The 17,972-nt window shown below is 46.9% G+C and overlaps 1 protein-coding gene across 1 annotated transcript in view; it reads right to left on the reverse strand.

The window, feature by feature from the left end:
* The window catches only part of LRRC43 (leucine rich repeat containing 43), a 7,459-nt gene extending 158 nt beyond the window's left edge, over positions 1-7,301 (reverse strand). The window contains exons 1-11 of the mRNA XM_029086641.1: positions 7,206-7,301; positions 6,846-7,121; positions 6,454-6,564; positions 6,198-6,337; positions 5,355-5,593; positions 4,403-4,581; positions 3,933-4,056; positions 3,576-3,715; positions 3,326-3,415; positions 2,834-3,046; positions 2,300-2,326 (exon numbers count right to left, since the gene is read on the reverse strand). Of these exons, the coding sequence (XP_028942474.1) occupies positions 2,300-2,326; positions 2,834-3,046; positions 3,326-3,415; positions 3,576-3,715; positions 3,933-4,056; positions 4,403-4,581; positions 5,355-5,593; positions 6,198-6,337; positions 6,454-6,564; positions 6,846-7,121; positions 7,206-7,301 (1,635 nt within the window). The remainder of the gene's footprint in view (positions 1-2,299; positions 2,327-2,833; positions 3,047-3,325; positions 3,416-3,575; positions 3,716-3,932; positions 4,057-4,402; positions 4,582-5,354; positions 5,594-6,197; positions 6,338-6,453; positions 6,565-6,845; positions 7,122-7,205) is intronic.
* Positions 7,302-17,972: the final 10,671 nt, after the last annotated feature.

Here is a 17,972-nt window from a genome sequence, read left to right on the forward strand (position 1 = left end):
AAGTAAATCTGTCACTCTCCTTACAGGGGAAATCACCTCAAAGCAGCAGTGTGCAAGGGGGGAATGCCCACCGCGTTAGCACCGACTTGTGGGCCTTGAGGGAAAATCGATTTGAATACAGCTTTAGGTCAGAAGCCCAAAAAGTCTATTTTAAGCTGGCAATCAATCTGGGTGCAATTTTGATTTTTGTTGTTAAAATTCTCCTATAATTCCTAGGAAAAAAAAAAAAAAAAAGAGAAAGCTGCAGAAATAAATCATTCCAGGGATCCTGGAAAATCAAGTGTGGGGTAAAATGAGACCTACGTGAGACTACTTCCGAAGACATCCTTCAGTGTCTGGGCAAATTGCTGGGGACAAAGCTCACTGCCTTTCCTCTTTGAGCTGTCTGGAAGGGATCCCAATTCCTCTGAGAGGACTTATTATTTGTGTGCATTTGCCGACTGAGGGATGCAAATCAACCTCAGCTCCCAGCTGCGAGAGTGCCGGTCCCTACGCAGCCTCGCTGGACGCACGGCTGCAGCGGAGCCAAGGGCTGGGAACCCATCACTGGTGCCTCAGCACATGGTCGCTGCCACAGCTTCAAGGTGGTATGTGCCACACGGGTGATGAGCAAGTGCCAAACAGCCACGGTGCGATTTGGTGACTCATGGAGCAGCCAGGGCTTGTAGCCACTGCTCAAGCAGGTCACTTGCCCCCCACCCCGAGCTGTGTTTGCCACCCCAGTCACAATCAGGGTGTGCTTGTGAGTCGTGAGTCACAGTGGAGCGGGACGCTGTCGGCACTGGGTGTAGCAAGCTGTGGGGGCAGCTGAATTTGAAGCACTATGAAATATGCACTCCCTGGCCTCGCTGTGCAGCAGCCTGGGGAGGTGACCAGCCACCCTCCACCTGCACAGTGTAAGGGGACACCAAATTTAAGCAGGAGTCTCTAATCACTCTGGGTTTCCTGCATCAGCAGTGGCTTTTTGTGCACCCAACACCACCTCCGGCCACACAGCCCCCTCAGAGAGGGTTCATTCTCGCTCAAGCAGAGGGGAAAACCTCCCACAAGCACAGTGACCACAGGCACTGGGGTGGAAAGGAAGTAAAAAGCACCAGTAGCTTGACAGCAGCTCCCTGCTTCAGCAGCAGTCTGAGCAGACACTGCAAATGCACATCTTCCTGCAGGGAATGATAATTCAGCGGTTTTTCCCTTTTTTAGGTAGGTGGGAAGGCTGTCAGGCTTCCTTGAGCACAGGCACAGCTTAGGACCACGGGGCTCTGAGATCCTCCCCAAAGATGAGGACCTCGCTGTGGGTGACAAGCCATGTTAAAGCAGCCCAGAGCTCTTGGGGAAGGGGGTTAATTGCACTTTTAAATCAGCAACTAAATCTGATGCCAGAGTGGGAACATGAGGCTCCTTTGGTAGCTCCAAGTGGTGCTGGGGAAGCCTGGCCCGCTCCATGCTCTCCTTGACCCACGAGCAGCTTCCCAGCATCGCCCAGACACCCCTTCCCTCCTCCACTTCCTCCTCCTCTTGCATTACCCCTCCAATGTGCTGGCACTGCTATTTTTGTTGTGAAAACAAGATTGCTGGAAAAACAACCTGCAAGAGGCAGGCTGAGGTTTGTCTCCAGTGGTTTAAGCAACGCTGCTGGCTGAGCAGACTGTGAGCTCTGCACTGGGGAAGCAGGGGACACTCATCAGGGGTCAGGGTGGTCTCCTCATGGGTGACAGCAGACCAGGGTCTGCTCCTGGCCCTGCCATGGGCTCTCTGTGCATCTCATCTCTAAACCAGAAAGAACAATAATCCCCTCTGCAAAGTGCTTTGAGATGTGAGTTGGAAATGGATGAGAACCTTATTACACACCCCAGACAGCACTCCCTGCAGCTGCCCGCACCACTGGCCACATTTGTCAGCCAACAAGGTGGGCAGCACATCCCTCACCCCGAAATCTGCTTTGCCCTTCTCCCTGGCACACAGAGCTGGTAGGTGTGTGTCGCTCCCAGGACAGCCGGCAGCCCACCCTGGGTACTTGTTCAATCACTGATTCAACAAGGTGTCCGGGCGTGTGTCTGAGCCTGCAGCCCCCGCAGTCAATGGATTTATTCACAGCCCGAAACTCAGGATGTGAGTAAGCGCCCAGCTCGGCAGGGCTGGCAGTGTGGCAGGGACCTGTGGCTGCCTCCCGGCCGGGCACTACTGCTGTTTGCTCTTGCACTTGCCACCCTCCACCCAGCCAGCTCCAGTCTCCGTCACCTTTGGCAGACGCCGAGGTTTTCCGGCTGGCCTGACTTTCTTTCTCTGCTTTTGGTTTTTTGCTCTTTTCTTTGCCTTTTTTGCTCTCCTGTGGAGAAAGATGTTTCCATAGTCAGGCTGTGTTGAAATTCACTGCCCGCATTCAGTCCTGTGACAGCCATCACCATCTGGGTTCTGTCACTGGGATTTAAAGGACAAAGGAAAGGGGTGAGGGGAAGCAGGAACACAGCAGCAGGGCTGCTCGAAGAGAATCCAGGAAATAGAAGGTGTCAGTACAGCTGGTGTGTGTTGCCATGCAGAGAGACAGAGCATCAGAGGAAGCATTACTTTCACATTCTCAGATGGAAAAACAAACTCATCTGTTTTCTTAATCTTGGCCTATAAAGAGCAGCAATACTCATTGCTAACATCAGCGTTAATAACGATAGCAGCAGTGATGGGTGCTGCTCAGGCAGGATCATTTCAGCCCCATTTTATGACAAGGAGATCTGAGGGATGGACGGGAGGGACCCCGTGCTGTGCTCACCCCAGCCTGCGGCGCTACCCGTCCCCAGCAGCCCTGCCTCACTGCCCTGCCCCGGGACATGCTCCTCACCTTCTCCTCCAGACTTGGCAGCTGCAGAGGCTGCTCAGTGATCAGGATCCCAAAGTCACACACAGTTGCCACCAGGTCCTCAGTGGTCAGCAGGGTCTCCAGGGTCACCCTCCTGGTGCCCAGGGTCCTCCGAATGGGAGGGTCACTGCGGAATTCACACGGCTTCTGCTTCTCCTTCTTATTTTTTTTCTGCTTGTCCCTGGGCACAGAACCCTGCAGGGCACCAGCATGGGGACAAGCTTCAGCAGAGAGTTGGGGTCCCTGTATCAATCCCAACCCAGTCCCTTGCGCACCACTGCATCCTGACTGAGATGTGTGTAGAACCGCTGCTGCCTTCCTCCCATAGCAAGGGTGGACTTTGGCGAGAGGTCTGGGATGGAGGGGAGGTTCTCTTAACACACCAAACTGATCCAGGAGAAGGGCTCTTGTTGGCCCATCCTTATTTTTGCAGTGCAGGTGTTATTTAGACATTGTTTTCTCCCAGAATCCTACCTTGGCACTGTCCTTCTGCAGCCCCTGTTTTGCCTTCCCCTTCGTGACTGCACTTTCTTCTGGATCAGCATCAACAGGCCATGAGAGCACCTGCCCAGAGAGAGAAGCTGGTGCTGCAGGGGCTGGGACACCTGAGGACCATGGCCCAGGATCACCACCATCCCAGGCAACCTCCCAGAGGGAACATAATACCACTGCTGGGCCTCCCACCAGCTCTTTCCCCTTTCATCCAGCTCTGCTGCATGCTCACCTTCTCCTCCACAACCGAGACAATTGTTCCAGCTGCTAGGTAGGACTTCAGCCCCACCAGGTCCCTGGCAGTGTGCTCCTTCCTGTAGCTGCAATCGATGGTGTCTGCCCAGGGCTTTACAGGGGTGACAAACACCTTTGCTGTGCAGGAACACAGAAAAGCTGAGGAGACACCTCTCTTTCCCAAGGAAAGAAGGACTCCCAGGGCCATATTTGGTACCAATTCATTATCCATAAGTTTCAGTAAGAGCCCAGCAGCAGCCAACACTGTGAGGGACGTCCTAATGCCACCACATGCCAGGTAAAGCCATAAACATGCCCTGAGCAGTGGGGCAGGGGATTTATAATTCCTCATTACCAGCATGGGCCTTGGGGTCCTCCGTGGCTGCAGGCTCCTGCTGGCTCTCTGCTTCTCCTGTGTTCTGAGCAGAGCTGTCCACACCCAGGGTGGCCACCACGGGACTTTGATGGATTTCTGTTACCTGGAACAGAGAGGGATCTCTTGGCAGGGGATGTCTAGTTGTGTCTGCATCAGGACCAGGGGACAGAGCTGCCCCAGCCCACCTCCATCACAGGAAGAAGGGGCACCAGCACCAGGGAAGGGGTCTACTGCAGCAGGAAGGGGGCTGTGAATGCACTTCCACATCCAGAGCACTGCTGGGCTTCCCAAGAGCTACAGGGAACATGGGAAGCAGGGACCTGTGCTGCCAGATGTGGCCACATGTGAGTTCCATTACGAATGGTCTCACTTCACAGCCTGGAGGTGAAGTCTCCCTTGCTGTGACCTGCCACTGCCTGTTGCTTTCAGGAGCTCAGTTAAGCACAAACCTCAGTGCTGCTACCATCCTTGATGTCCTCTTCTTCCACAAACTCATACGTCACACAGTAGCTGTAGGTGATCACCGGAGCCTCGGAGCCAACCTCCAGCTGCTGATAAGTGCTGGGATCAGGGACTCCCTTGATTTCCCCAACACTGACAACCACTCGTGCTTCACTCCTGATCAGCTCTGGAAGGAAGACAAGCTCACTATGAAGCTGCAGCATGTTCCTTCCAGAGTGAGGAAGGTACAAAGCAAGCAGAAACCTCCAGGAGGCCATGTCCCACCAACTGGCATCCCTCCCTGCCACGCTGTGCTAACGCTGTGACAAGCCATTGCCACATGGGGTCACTCCAAAGCCACACAAACATCTCCTGGCTTGGCTGCTTTGCCTCCATGGTTAACATTTTAGACTCCAAAGAGCACATCCAGTGCATAAACTCATTGAGTAGGGGCCATCAAGAGGGGCTTCCCACCCTTGGGTGTCCCCAGCCCCCTGGCTCTTGTCCCACTTGCAGATATGCCACACTGCAGAGGTGGCACTGCTTTGTACTGACAGTGCAGTACCCATGTGAGCATCTTCCCCAGTGGAGATCTTCCTGTTTCAGGAGCTCGAGAGGGAAACACAAGGTCTGAAACCAGACAGCGTCCAGGAAGCAAAGCTGGGGGCAAGCCATGGCACTGAGACAGTGCTAGGACCAGGTTGTTCATGAATCTTTGGACCTGACTAAGGCTAAAACTACCTCGACTGTAATTACATTGCTGCAGGGTCCTCTGCCTGTTTCCCCACTTGTACTAGTGGGGTAAAAAGGTACAGAGAAAGATCTCCAGTTGAGGAGAGGCAAGAAGGAAGTCAACTCTGGGTCCAGAGCTTGCCCTGAGGACTCCTAGCTCAACCATATGAGGAAAACACCTCCCGAATCACAGGGTCAGCACAGTCAGATTCAAAGGCAAAGGCTCACCTGGCTGCCTCGCCAAACCATGGAACTGGTGCCTCTCATCAGGCCCTACGTGGATGTCATCGAGGATGGAGAGCTTGGGCAGGCTGTCCACGAGGAAGCCTCTGTAAGTGGGAATGAGAGCCAGCGGGTTCCCTTCGAGCACCAGGATACGGAGCTTCTGCAGACTGGATAGTTGGGAGACTAACCCCAGTAGGTCTGTGAAGTTGTTGAAGCTCAGGTCAAGGGAGACAAGATTTGGCCTGAGGAGAGAAGAGGGTTAGGCAAATAACATCCATCTGAGGATAGAGAGCTACTGCCCTGGGCCAAAAAAAGAAACAAAAACTGTGTTTCCCCAGAACAAACTGTGTCAAACTGGGGAACCCAACAGGACAATCTCAAGAGGCCAGTTCCAGACTCTGGAGCCATATGGTCCATTGCCAGTCTGCCCCACAACTCAAAACCATGTTTCTTTAACAACCAGTAACCACCCCGCTGTATCACTCAGTGATGCAGCCCAAGCTTTAGATCCTTCCCTGGGCAGACTCCAGCAGAGACTTTCGGCACAGAAAAAGGAAGCTGCCCAGGGACATAGGAATTGCAGTGGGCAGAGTGTCAAGGCAGGAGATCCTCAGGTGATCTCCCCATTCTACACCTTGGCCACAGATCAAGGCACCCTCTAAGCATGAGACAGAAGACAGTGAGCAGAGATAGAGGATTTTGTGTGAGTGTTGGATGCAAAGCAAAGAAACAACAGCTGAAGAGCTGTAATTTCTTAACATGATGGGCCAGCTTGATGGTTTGAGGTCATCTGTGCACATCTGCCCACCTCCCTTTCAGAAGCCCATGTTCAGCCTGCTGTGTTACCAGAAGTCCACAGTGAGGTACTTGTCCTGCAAAGGGCCACACAGCCTGTTGTACCCCAGCCCCAAGTGCTGCAGCTCTGGAGGAGGCTGAGTGCACAGGTCCTGCAGATCACCCACAGCATTGCAGCAGAGCTCCAGGACCTGCCCGGGACAGAGGGAACAACAGACACACTTTGCAATGAGCTGTTTGGCTCCTGCTGTGCTCCCAAATGGGATCTCCTTCCCCATCCTGCTGTCACAAGGCATCGCTCACTCACCTTCAGCGTCCGGGGCAGGTTGGCCGAGGTTATCCTGCTGATCTGGTTGGCACTGAGGATGAGCTCCTCCAGCTGCTGAAACTGCAACAGACCCTTGTCAACCTCCTCCACCTGCAAAGAGTTGGGCTTGGTCAATGTGTCCCTGAGGCACCTTATAGCCAAGGTGACATGGCCATGTAGTATTGATCTATGTGACACACATGTAACAAGGATTAGTGCAACATGCTGGGTGAGGGAGCCAGCAGCTCTATCCCAGCTGCAATACTGGCACCTGGGAAGACCCTGGGATGGGGAAGGTGTCCTTTTCCCAGGATATTTTCCCTCCCAACAGGAAGATGTGGTTTCTTGGCCTGGAGATGGGCAGTTTTATGGGCACCAACAGCTGCACTTACTCCCTTGCCAGTGATCCGCAGGGACCTGAAGACCTGGAAGAGGTTGGAGCCATGGACGAGCTCAGGTGCCAGCACAGCCATTTCCCGCAGGTGCTGGTCCTGGGGGCTGCAGCCTGGTGGCAGGGCCCAGGGGCTGTGCCGGTCACTCAGCAGCTCCATCAGCACCTCGGGGCTCTCCTCATCCAGCAGCAGGGCCTCCTCCTGCCTGGCTGGGTTTGGCCCCAGCCCTGGCTGGCCTTGGCGAGGGCTCCTGTGTGCATTGAAGCAGGATTTGTTCTGCAGAGAAGGAGAGGGGAGAGGTGGTGACAGCCCTGCAGCCCCCCTGCCATGTCCCACGGCTCTGTCCCCCCAGCCCCTTACCCAGCTGCCAAGGCCACAGGGGAAGTCCTGCAGACCAAGGCGCCGCAGGTGATCCCAAAAAGCAGCCGAGACGCTGCAGGGGGTGGGCGCTCCCATCCAGCCCCAGCCCGGCAGGGAATTCCCTGGCTCAGCAGGTCCCTGTTGCTAGGTGATGGCGAGGACGCGGATGCCTTGGGGACCAGGGAACCAAGCTCTGCAAGCGGGGCCATGGAGCGAGCCTGGGATGGCACCGAGCTCCCCAAGCTGGGAATAAACCCTTGGTTTCCTGAATCCCCCTGGGTTCTGGGGGGGCTGCTCCCCACCAGGGAAAGACCACGTGGTCTCAGGCAGCATTTGCAGGGTGCAGCGTCAGCCCCGTCCCCTGGCCAAGGACCTGTGGCATTGGCATTTGTCATTTCACTTATCTACATCCTGAGTGTCACTCAAGTTTCAGGGAGGAAGCAGTCAGGTTCTCAGTTAGCTGTAAAAGCTCTGCTCTTCACTGGCGTGGAAGGTGTCACCGCCACAGCAGCGCAAGGCCATCGGAAAACAAAGTTCACAACTAAAAGTACCGGCTCCTACACTTGGAAAAAGTAGATGAGTCTCAGGAACCAAAGTCACAGCTCTATCTCAGGTCAGATCCAGGTCTCCGTGCTCTGAGGTTTATTTGCTTTTTCCAGCGATAGGTGCTGAGGCAATGGCTACAAATTCCATTTTAGGGAGCCTACACGGTAACCTGTGTCAGCAAAACTTCACCACATGAATTGCAGACGCTCTGTGGCATCTGGTGGTTACGTGGTGGAAAGCTGAACTTCCACTTGGGTTGGGTTTCACAGGACGGATGCTCATCTTCTCCCTTATCAGCTCAGCAGCTTATCACGGCCGTGTACATAGGAAAGGATGTGCAGAGCATGCACACGCCGACAGACAGTGGCATGCCATGGAGTGAAACAACCAGCAAACTGCTATCCTCAGCTCATAGACAACGAAGTAAAATCTTCTAAAAATCTTTGGAAAAGCATTCCCAGTGGTTGAACCATGTTTCATGGAAAAGCCAAGCTGTAAGAATGCTGCTTCTCTTATGTGTATCACTTAAAAATACTGAGGCCCTGTTGCCCTCGATGCTGCGCAGAGATGTTCCCTGTTCTCGGAGGAAGAACGGTTGTGATTCCTTGTCTGTCCTCCCTGGCTGTACCCGTCTGGGGCAGTTGGAAGGGGACTGGCAGTGCCCACTACCCAATGGTCTCTTGTATGCACAAGCTCACACACCTTCCACACATCCTGCAGTGTGCTGTGGGGCACTCACCAGCTGCACCTCTCGGCTTTTTTGATGCTTCCAAAGCAGCAAACCTCCAAGATCATCCTTCTGCCTGAAAGGAACCATCTGTACCCATCATCGGCTTTGTAGGGATGTTCCTAAAGAACATCCTGCACAAAGAAGCATCTCTCTCCTCTCCATTTTACCCCCAAAATAACAATAAAACCCCCCAATAAAAAAGTATCTGCCAGAACTGTCCTCTTCTGGTTCTTCTCCAGCACTCTGCTATGCTGTCTGCTGCTTCACACCATAGGCCATGATAACTCAATCTCTTTCTTTGAGTTATTCAGCACCTGGCAAGATGTGTGGTGCAAGAAGAAATGCATTCCCGTGGGATGGCTGCATCTCCTGCTTGGCTGTCAGGGCTCCCTCACAGCACGCGGCAGAACCACGTTCAGTTTGTGAATCTCCATTATTGAAGGCTTCAAGCAAATAACTGAGATCTGAAATTACAGGCTGGTGGGACCCGAGTGCGACATGGTACAGGGGAAACGTCCGTTCCCATTTCAAGCCTTGGGAATCAGCTCAGCCCAGAGTCCTTGGATCAGTCCCAGGTGCTTCAGAAGAGTTCGTGGGCACATCAAGCTTTTTATCTTCAGGGAGAGATTATTTCACATGCAAAATGGAACTGATTATTTTGACACCAATCTGTTGTTCCTTGAAAGTTTTCTGGTGACTTGACATTCACCTTTGAATCTATGACTACCTTTCAGGCAGATCTTTTATCACAGAGGTGGAAAGCCCAAGAGTGTATGTGTCACTTTGCATTCTCACAAATGTATGTTCATAGGGGTTTCCTCTGCCCTCCTTTCTGTCCTAAACTCCCAGTAGTTCTGCAGGTCCTCTTCCAATCACAGCCTCATACTTGGAAATCCTAGGAATGATTTTTCCCTTGGGTACAGGGTCTTCCAGACATCCAGCAAAAGGATTATATGTTGACCTGGAGGTCTGACCTGCCTTGCATACAAGCCCCTCATGGCTTTTTCGGACCCCATGTTACCCACTCTTGCACTGACCCTGCAGGAGAAGGTTGCTGGCTTTGGGCACCAACAATGTGCTTGCATGATCAGACTGTGTTTTTTAAAAAAAAATGCAACAGAGCTTATGTTCTAATTCCTACATTTTGGAGAGCCCAAGGATTTAGATGGGATGGCGAAGCCAAGTGTCCTGAACTCCTGGTCAAACAGATGATACAGGACACTATCTGTGTCAGTTTGAAACTGCATCTAGATCACAATCAGTGAAGACGCATTTGAACCAATTTTTGATGTAATCTTTCAAAAAAGAAAAAAAGCCACAAACTATCACCCGCAAAAAAAACCCCCAAAACCATGAAGGAGCCATTGACGCAAAACTCCACAGTACTTAAAATGCAGCTTGGCTGTCCACATCTCCAGCACTCCAGGCAACGAGCAGCTTGAACGTCGACATCCAGCTAGCTTTCAGCCATCAGCTGCTCTCCAAGCCCACCATGAAACGCCGAGCAGGTGGGTGCAATTTAACCTTGCTAGGCACTGTAAGGTTGCATCGGTTGATATTCATCGCTAAGCTCAGCCACTTAATGTCTAGAAGCTTTAGAAACTTAACACGCTGCACAAAACCAGGAAGTTTTGCAGACATTATGTAGAAGCTTGAGATTAATAATTGTATTCTTTTTTTCTTCCCCCTCTCCCCCCCTCTTCATTTGAATGCAGAGATCAACAGGTTTGCAATCTTCCTCTTCTGTTCACTGGTTCCTTTGGGGTCCTTGGCACCAACAGCCACCTCAGAAGAAAGCAAATCTACTATAGGACAGAGACAGAAGCAATTTAATACTACCAGAATAAAGACCTTAGCATCAGTGATAGAAAAGCAAGCGACCACCTTGGTTAAGAACTATGTAAGTGTATTATTTTGCATTTGCTGTGTCTATGTCTGTGGAGACATCTCTTGAATTACTTTAAAATACTAGAAGGACCATCAGAAAATAAAGATTTGGGATAGAACCTCAAATAGCCTCTTCTCTGTCTGGCCAGCTTCGCCTCAGGTAACTGCTAGCTGTGACCTTCCAGACTAAATGCATCGCTCTTTCTCAGTCTCCCTAGTCACACTAGGCTCGAAGCAGGCATCTTTTTGGATGAAACTGGTCAGCCTGGCTCTTCAGTCTGATCCTATTACTAGAGCAGTCAGGAGCACTGGACTAGATGATCTTTCAAGGTCTCTTCCAATCCCTAATATTCTGTGATTCTGCCAAAAATCCTGCTCAGCCCGTCCATTCCTCAGAGATGGTAAAATGTGCACTGAACTGAATGGTAAAATGTGCAAGTGTCAATATTTCAGACAAATTTCAGTTCTTGGGAATGTGTTCCCAACAGTACATTGATAAAAATCAAGGGAAACATTTCCCCCGAATTAATTCTTGAAATCAAAACCATCTCTGCTGAAATAGATAGAAATATGCTCAGGTCAAAACGTATCTCTCGAGGAGATTTGAGTAAAAATGAGTAAATTTTGCCCATATGGCAAAGAAAAAAAAAGAAGACTTAGAAAATCTGAGAACAAATCCCAGCAGTCTATTCAGACAGAAAGTGCTGCACAAGCGTAGCCACAGCGTGCAATACCTACTGGGTAAAGCGAGTGTAGGTGTTAACACAGCTATGGAACAATAACAAAAAACCCCCAGGTGTACACAAACCGGGAGAGAGGTGCGTGTGCACCCAGACGATTCAAATGTGAAGCGACTACCAGGAAAGATGTAAAGCAAAAGATTAATAATTTCTCTTTCCTCCTCCTCCTCCTTTCCAGAACCTGTGCAGCTCTGTAACGCCCAAAACCGCAAGCTGGCTAACTGCTGACTCCCAGGCTAAAGACATGGTGAAGAAAATACCCGAGTGTCCCGCTTTTGATGCAGATTGCTGTGTTTTCCATATTTTTCACAACATTTTGCAAAACCTGAGGAGTGATATAGAATTAATCTGTGGTAAGAATTTTACTCAGCTTGTCGAAGCAAGTATCAATCAGTTAAGTGCGACGGTGAGTGAAGGAACCGCGTTTTACAACTGCAAGAAGGAGGATCTTCTGCAGACGGATCCTAGTCGGGTCCAGGGGATGAATACTGCAGAGAAGAAGACGTACATCTGGCAGGTTTTACAGAAATATAAACAAATCATGCAAAATACAACAAAAATGTACTCTTCAGCAGAAATGTAACATGACAGGATGAAAAATATAACTTTAAGATACTAGAGACTTGGCTAAATGTGAACTATCAGTAGTTGTGTGATCAGTTTGATGCCAGGAACACTGATAATGTACTTGATCTTCTACATATTATAACTAAATCATCTAGTTTAATTTAATATTTAAAAGATTAATGTCTTAAGTTATTGATTGTATTTATTATAAAACTATTTATACTGTTTTAATTGCAACAGCATATAAAAGGGATGGGCTGATGTTAAGTCAGGGTGATTTAATTAACCAATCATGACATAAATAAGTGAACAGGAAAGTGTGATTTCAGTATTTTTAATGTTATTTATATTTTTATCTTGGAATTATTTTTCAAAAAAGTTAATTGTCAGTAGATTGATTTTGTGCTTCTCTCCTTGCTAGTGAATTGTATTTATGAATTTATGTAATACATCTATTTTTATAAATTTATTTAAGCAAGTAGTTTATATATATTTATTCACATTTTTAACTCTTATATTTTAATACTGAAAAAGGATGAATTATATATTTGCTACTTAGGTGAATGATTTTATTGATTTTCTGTCATTATATTTGGATAAAACCTTTAATTAATTAATTAATTTAATTAAAATGCAATTAAATAAAACTAATATTGCTGGTTGTGTGACTTCCTTTGCAAAAGATTCTCAGGACCTCTGCTGCCCGCACCTGAGGCAGAGCGCTCACAAACTCATGCTGAAGCCCAAATATTCTCAAGAGATGACCTGAGCAAGCACAGAGAGCAAGGTTCTGACAAGTCACTCCCAAGAGGAGAACACTGCCAGCCCCAGACTAAACAGTGCAAGAACATTTACAGATCTGTAGTTTTCCTGGTGCAGGATCATCAGGGCTCAGATAAATCCTCCTCAGTCCTGGAGGGCTGGAAGCTGAAGGATAAACCTGCACCACATGGTATATCTCTGCTGTGATAATGAGGTGGTCACCAGCAAAGCCTTTTTGACAGGCAGTTCTCACTTTAGCCTCGGTGAAAATGAAGCTGTTGGCTTTCAAGTTCTATAAGGAATTAACAGTTGAGAGGGAGGAGTCACAGGTGGGCTTGGTAAGAACTGTCAAAAGGGCAGGCAGCAGCAGGACTTACGGACGTGACGAGTCTCATCTTTTGTGGGTTTGTTTCCATTTTGTGAGGGAAAGGTGCTGAGGTTTGAGACACACACACCTTGTTCTGAGGAACATGTTAAACATCTCTCTGGATGACAACAGAGACTCTTCTGTGTTTGCACACAGGGAACTTCCCCAACACCTAACTAGTCACTGTCTGCCCACCTCCTGGTGATGAGCACACTCAGGAGGTGAAAAGTCCTCAGGGACAAGAAAAGGCACAGAAGAGCTCCTGAGGGTAAATATAGGTTAAAAAAAAATTAGTGAGCACTGCTTTCCATTCTTTTCCATATAAAGAGAGCCCTGAGCTGTCTGCTCACTGAAGTGCCAATTCCCTTATGGCAGTGCTTTAATTTTGGCAAAATTTCCACAGAACAAATATAGGTCCACTTTTGAAACTGTTCAAGGATTAACAGAGTCGTCCACAAAAATAAGCCATTTCAATAGCTGTCTTTCAGCATATCAGCTACAGTTCCACCAGCCTCACTGAAATCACCACAAAATCAGTAGTAAAGATACAGTGCTCTCCAGCCACAGCTTCCTCCCAGAGAAGTTTGATAGCATCACTGCAGTAACAATGGCATTTGTATGCTTGGTCAAGAGTGAAGTCAGGCTGAAGTGTTGGTTTATTGCTGTTGAAATAGCACTGAAGAATCACTGCCTTCTACCAAAATGCTTTACATGAGATAATAGAGATATTAAAAAAAAAAAATAAAAAAATAAGGAAACTGCTATACCTTCTCCAGGAACCACAGGCCTGACTCACCAGAAATTCTCACAAGCTGTATTAAAGTCAAAGCCACCAATAACATAAGGATGAGATTAACCAGCATCAACTTTTGTGCGGTGATTTTAAAATACAATCTCTCTTTTCACTTATCTATTACCTTTCACTTCTAGAGCCTCAGCCACCCAATGCTGCTTCCACTAGGCAAGAAAATCCAATATACCAATGAGGTGACAACTGAAGCACAGCGAGCTGAAGTGTCCTACCAGGGAAAAACAAAAATCAGTCACTTAAGTCAAAGATTAAATGCTATTTGTTTCATTTTTTATGTGGACTTAAGTAGCTCAGTGCCTAACACTGACATCAATTCCATGGGAATACCATGTTATTCAATCTCAGTGCTGCTCTCTGGAGTCCACTGTCCAGGCAGTGTGTCAGCCAAGAGCCCCACATCCAAGCCTCCAAGAAAAGAAGACTATCAGGGGTCAAGGCATTGGTGCAGCCCTTACAGGCTTAAGTTTTATCTTTGTTGGAAAAATATTGGGGCTACCTTTGAATTGCTAGCCTGTGAGAAGTGGGTGCAGAAATAAACACAAGTTTGTCTGCTCAGTTTTGACAAAGAGCTTGCTCTCACTGTTAGGCTTCATATAATCAACTACCAATAAGGGTCTGATCATTTTAGGAACACATCAGAACGTCAACACATTTGAAAAAATAAGTTGTGCAAAAGTGAAAGAGCAGGGTCACTGGCTATGTAGGGTGAAGAAACATGTACTCTGCAGGCACCCGGACTGGTGGAGATGGTACTTTAACCCACGAGTTCATTCCCAGTCTCTACGCTGCTTCAGTGAAGGGGAGCAGAGTTGACTGCAGAGAGTAATTTTCAATCTTTGCTACTCTGGCTAACATTTTACTCTGGTGACACAGGGAACAACCCAGCACAGAGCAAATACAGCCTGGTGGCCAATGCATGAGAAAAAGAAACCACTTGTAAGCTCAGAGTGAGTTGATTCTTTCAGTCAAGAAGAGTCCAAGGGGCAATGAGTTCCTTAAAAATGCTTCAAGCTTCAGGACCTCAGCAGAGGATAGATATAAGCTTTGCAATGGGAAAGCCAAACACATGGATCCCAGCAGGTTAACTTCAGCATGGCTAAGAGGGAATGAGCCCTTGCCACCTTTCAGAGTCGCAAAAAGGATGGCAGGTGCTGGTCCCAGTCCAGGAACAATTCTACTTACCATTTCCCCACATCCAATTAGAAAATAAAGGCATTACAAGCAGTTTCTTCCAAAAAATAACCTTTATTGTTTTGGTTGTAAATATAAAAAATGCATTGCACAATTTAACAGACCTACTGAAAAGTGCTAGGTATCAACAGCACAACAGAAGTTGTCATGCAACAGAACAGGAAACCTAGGCAAAGCAAGAGCACAACCTGAAGTCCTCATACCTTTTTTTTTTGTCCTTTTTTTTTAACAAGAATTAACTCCATTCACTTAAAACACATTTAAATACAAGGTTAGAAGAAGAAAAAGAGCAATTTATTTATTCATTGTACTGTAATTAAAAGGCTTGCTCCTAACATTGATATCTTTTGATTCAAAACCTTATTCATGTTGGAAAAGTTCAGATATAAAAGCAGTTCAGACAAGGGCTAGAAAGCCATTCTATAACATACCTAAGATGTGTTTCTTTGTAACTGAATCAAGTTTTACGGATCAAGCTACAATTTGGTACTACCACTTCTGCTCTAACACGGCAAATGAGCATGAAATCCAACCAAGAATGAAACAAAAGGAAACTTGAGACCTTAACTGATATTGTGGGAACAATATTGGGGTCCTGTAAAAGAAAAAACCCCAAACAAACAATCTCCTTTGAAACTCAAGTGTATACATTGAGAAGGAGTAATAAGAAAACTCCTGTTGCCTCATCTAATCAAAAAACCTCCTATAAAGTCATCCACAGTTGTCCATAGAGATTGGTATAACTGAATCCCTAAAGCACTTAAACCAGGTATCATCAGCCTTTTGATTCTGGGGGTTTTCCCATGCAATAAAGGTGAAAAGGAATCAAAGAAAGAAAGAAAGAAAAAGGTCAAAACAGTTAACAATCCACTCTATTTTCAGCAGTATTTTCTAGTTGGCAACATCAAGGCAAGAATTATCCACTCCAGAGAAAGTGAAATAGCTTTCAAATAACTTCTACTATGAAAGCATTATCTTACTGAATGTTGTTGCAGTGAGCTTCTCTCTCCTGGCTTCAAACTGCTCTTCAGGAGTTTTGGGCTTTAAAAGGAAACAACAACAACCAAAAAGATCTACCTGCCCCAGCCACCTCTACCAGATATGCACACACACACTCTAAGGGAATGTAAGAAAAACCTGAAGACACCAAGTAAAGGGATGCTATTTTCCAATGCAACTTGACAGCCCTTTGTCTTTTCAAGCCATTTCAGATTCAGAGATTTAAGCGTCCGCATATTTACTGGGTTTCTGTCAAACTTCTGGTGGGACAGTGTGTACATGTGTGCACATGTGCTTGTGTACATGGGAGAGGAGGACAGTGAAGTCAGCAAGCAATTTTTTCCATACATACAGAGAATTTTTCACAACCTCGGGTTCAAAGGGACACAGTAATGCCACGCAGATAAAATCCTCTTAGAAACCAGGGAAGCCCCATTTTGTCAATTCACTGAATTTTCCACACAGCGTTGTGTTAGGGGGAAGAATGTATGACTCGAAGAGAAATCAAACACATACGTGACACCAAGATCTAAGGCACAGATGGAAACATTCTAGGAAGTCTCCCTTCAAGGAAGGCTTTCTGAGGGGTCTAGGAAAGCATGGAAGAACATGCCAATCTGGTCAAATGATATTAATTAAGAATCCTTTGGTTTTGTGCAGAGATCACTGTCAAGATGAAGCATACACTTCTCTGTTCTTATTCCTCCTGCTAACAGGGAGCATCACACAAGCCTAATAACTATATCAGATAATGCAAAAGTCCTCCAGAACCTGTGTTTGGGGTAGGGGCCATCTACAATATACTGATTTATAGAATTCAGGGTTAGAAGAAACCACTAGACAATCTCAATTTGACTTTGTGCATATCACAGGCCATAAATATTTCATCTAGCCACTCCCTTATTGAGTGAAATATGTTGGATTTCACTATGACTTGTACCCAATTATATTTCTCTAAAAGTTTAGCACCAATTCACTGAACACAGACAGTCACCATCTGTAATTCTGTATAGAATATAGGCACTGTGTGTTTTGTTTGCTTAAGTATACTTTGGCGACAGTGAAGAAATTTCACTGCTTAAATGAATGGAGAAAGTGTTACCAAACTTTTTTTTTTTTTTTAAAGAAATATAGTTATTTAGACTCCTCAATAGGTAAGAAAGACTAAAGAGTTCAAATATAAACCAAAGTGGAAATCTGTGCAGGAATTAATACATACGTGGTCAATCTCTTTTTCGCACTAATCCTCAGTACTTCTACTACTGTGCAGGTGTGAGACACAATACAGCTTTTTCCTCCTGTGTTTCCAAATGAAGTGAAATAAGACTCCTCACAAGGTTGACTGATAAAAGAAAAGAAATCTGATTTGCAATAATAGAGTGACAAAAATACACTTGAATCACTGCTTCAAAGAGCAGCCACGTCATTTCTGGTAATTGCACTACGTGGGAAGTATCTTTTCACTTTTCCTTCCCTCCCTCCTACACTCTTGCCTAAGTAAGCAATTTTTATTTTTTTTCTCTTTACTATGTTAAGATTTGCAGTCTTTTCATAGGGCCATAAGGTTGTTTCTCCACCACAAGTTATTAAAATAAGCCCTTTCTTTCCAATTGTAACCAGCTCATGAGGCAATGCGAGTCATGGTTTTTCTATCCACATCCAGATAAAAATAATGGACAAAATTTTTTGCAGTTCAGACACAATATCCCTTCCTATTCCTTTAAGGTCCTTTTTGGCTCTCAATACATTCAGTGAGATCTGAGATGACAGGAATAACCTTAGAAGTGTCAAACTTCCCTGGGCTTTGAAGTCTGCTTGTAGTGCAGTTTGCTTGTTGAGACAAAAGCTCTAAGGGCATTGATATTAGTGCAACCCCAGTTGGAGACACATGATTAAGAACATGGCAAAAATCAAGCACAATCACTGTCTGGCAAGCAGGAGACCACACTGCAGGGGAGGCACTACAGAATCTGTTCATTTGAAAAGTACAGCAAAAAACATAAGTGGGTCTATTCTTGGACAATTTGCCTACTGATTTCTTTCTAGAAAACCGGATACATATTTTTAACATGCAAATACGCATGTCGATATCTCTGCATCTCAGTGAGATAGCCCAGTAAAGAAAAAACTAACTCGAGGGACACTCCCCAGCTAATCACAGTGTTAA

This window comes from Antrostomus carolinensis, unplaced genomic scaffold (genome assembly GCF_000700745.2).
Source record: "Antrostomus carolinensis isolate BGI_N321 unplaced genomic scaffold, ASM70074v2 scaffold30828, whole genome shotgun sequence".
In the NCBI taxonomy this organism is placed as follows: Eukaryota; Metazoa; Chordata; class Aves; order Caprimulgiformes; family Caprimulgidae; genus Antrostomus; species Antrostomus carolinensis.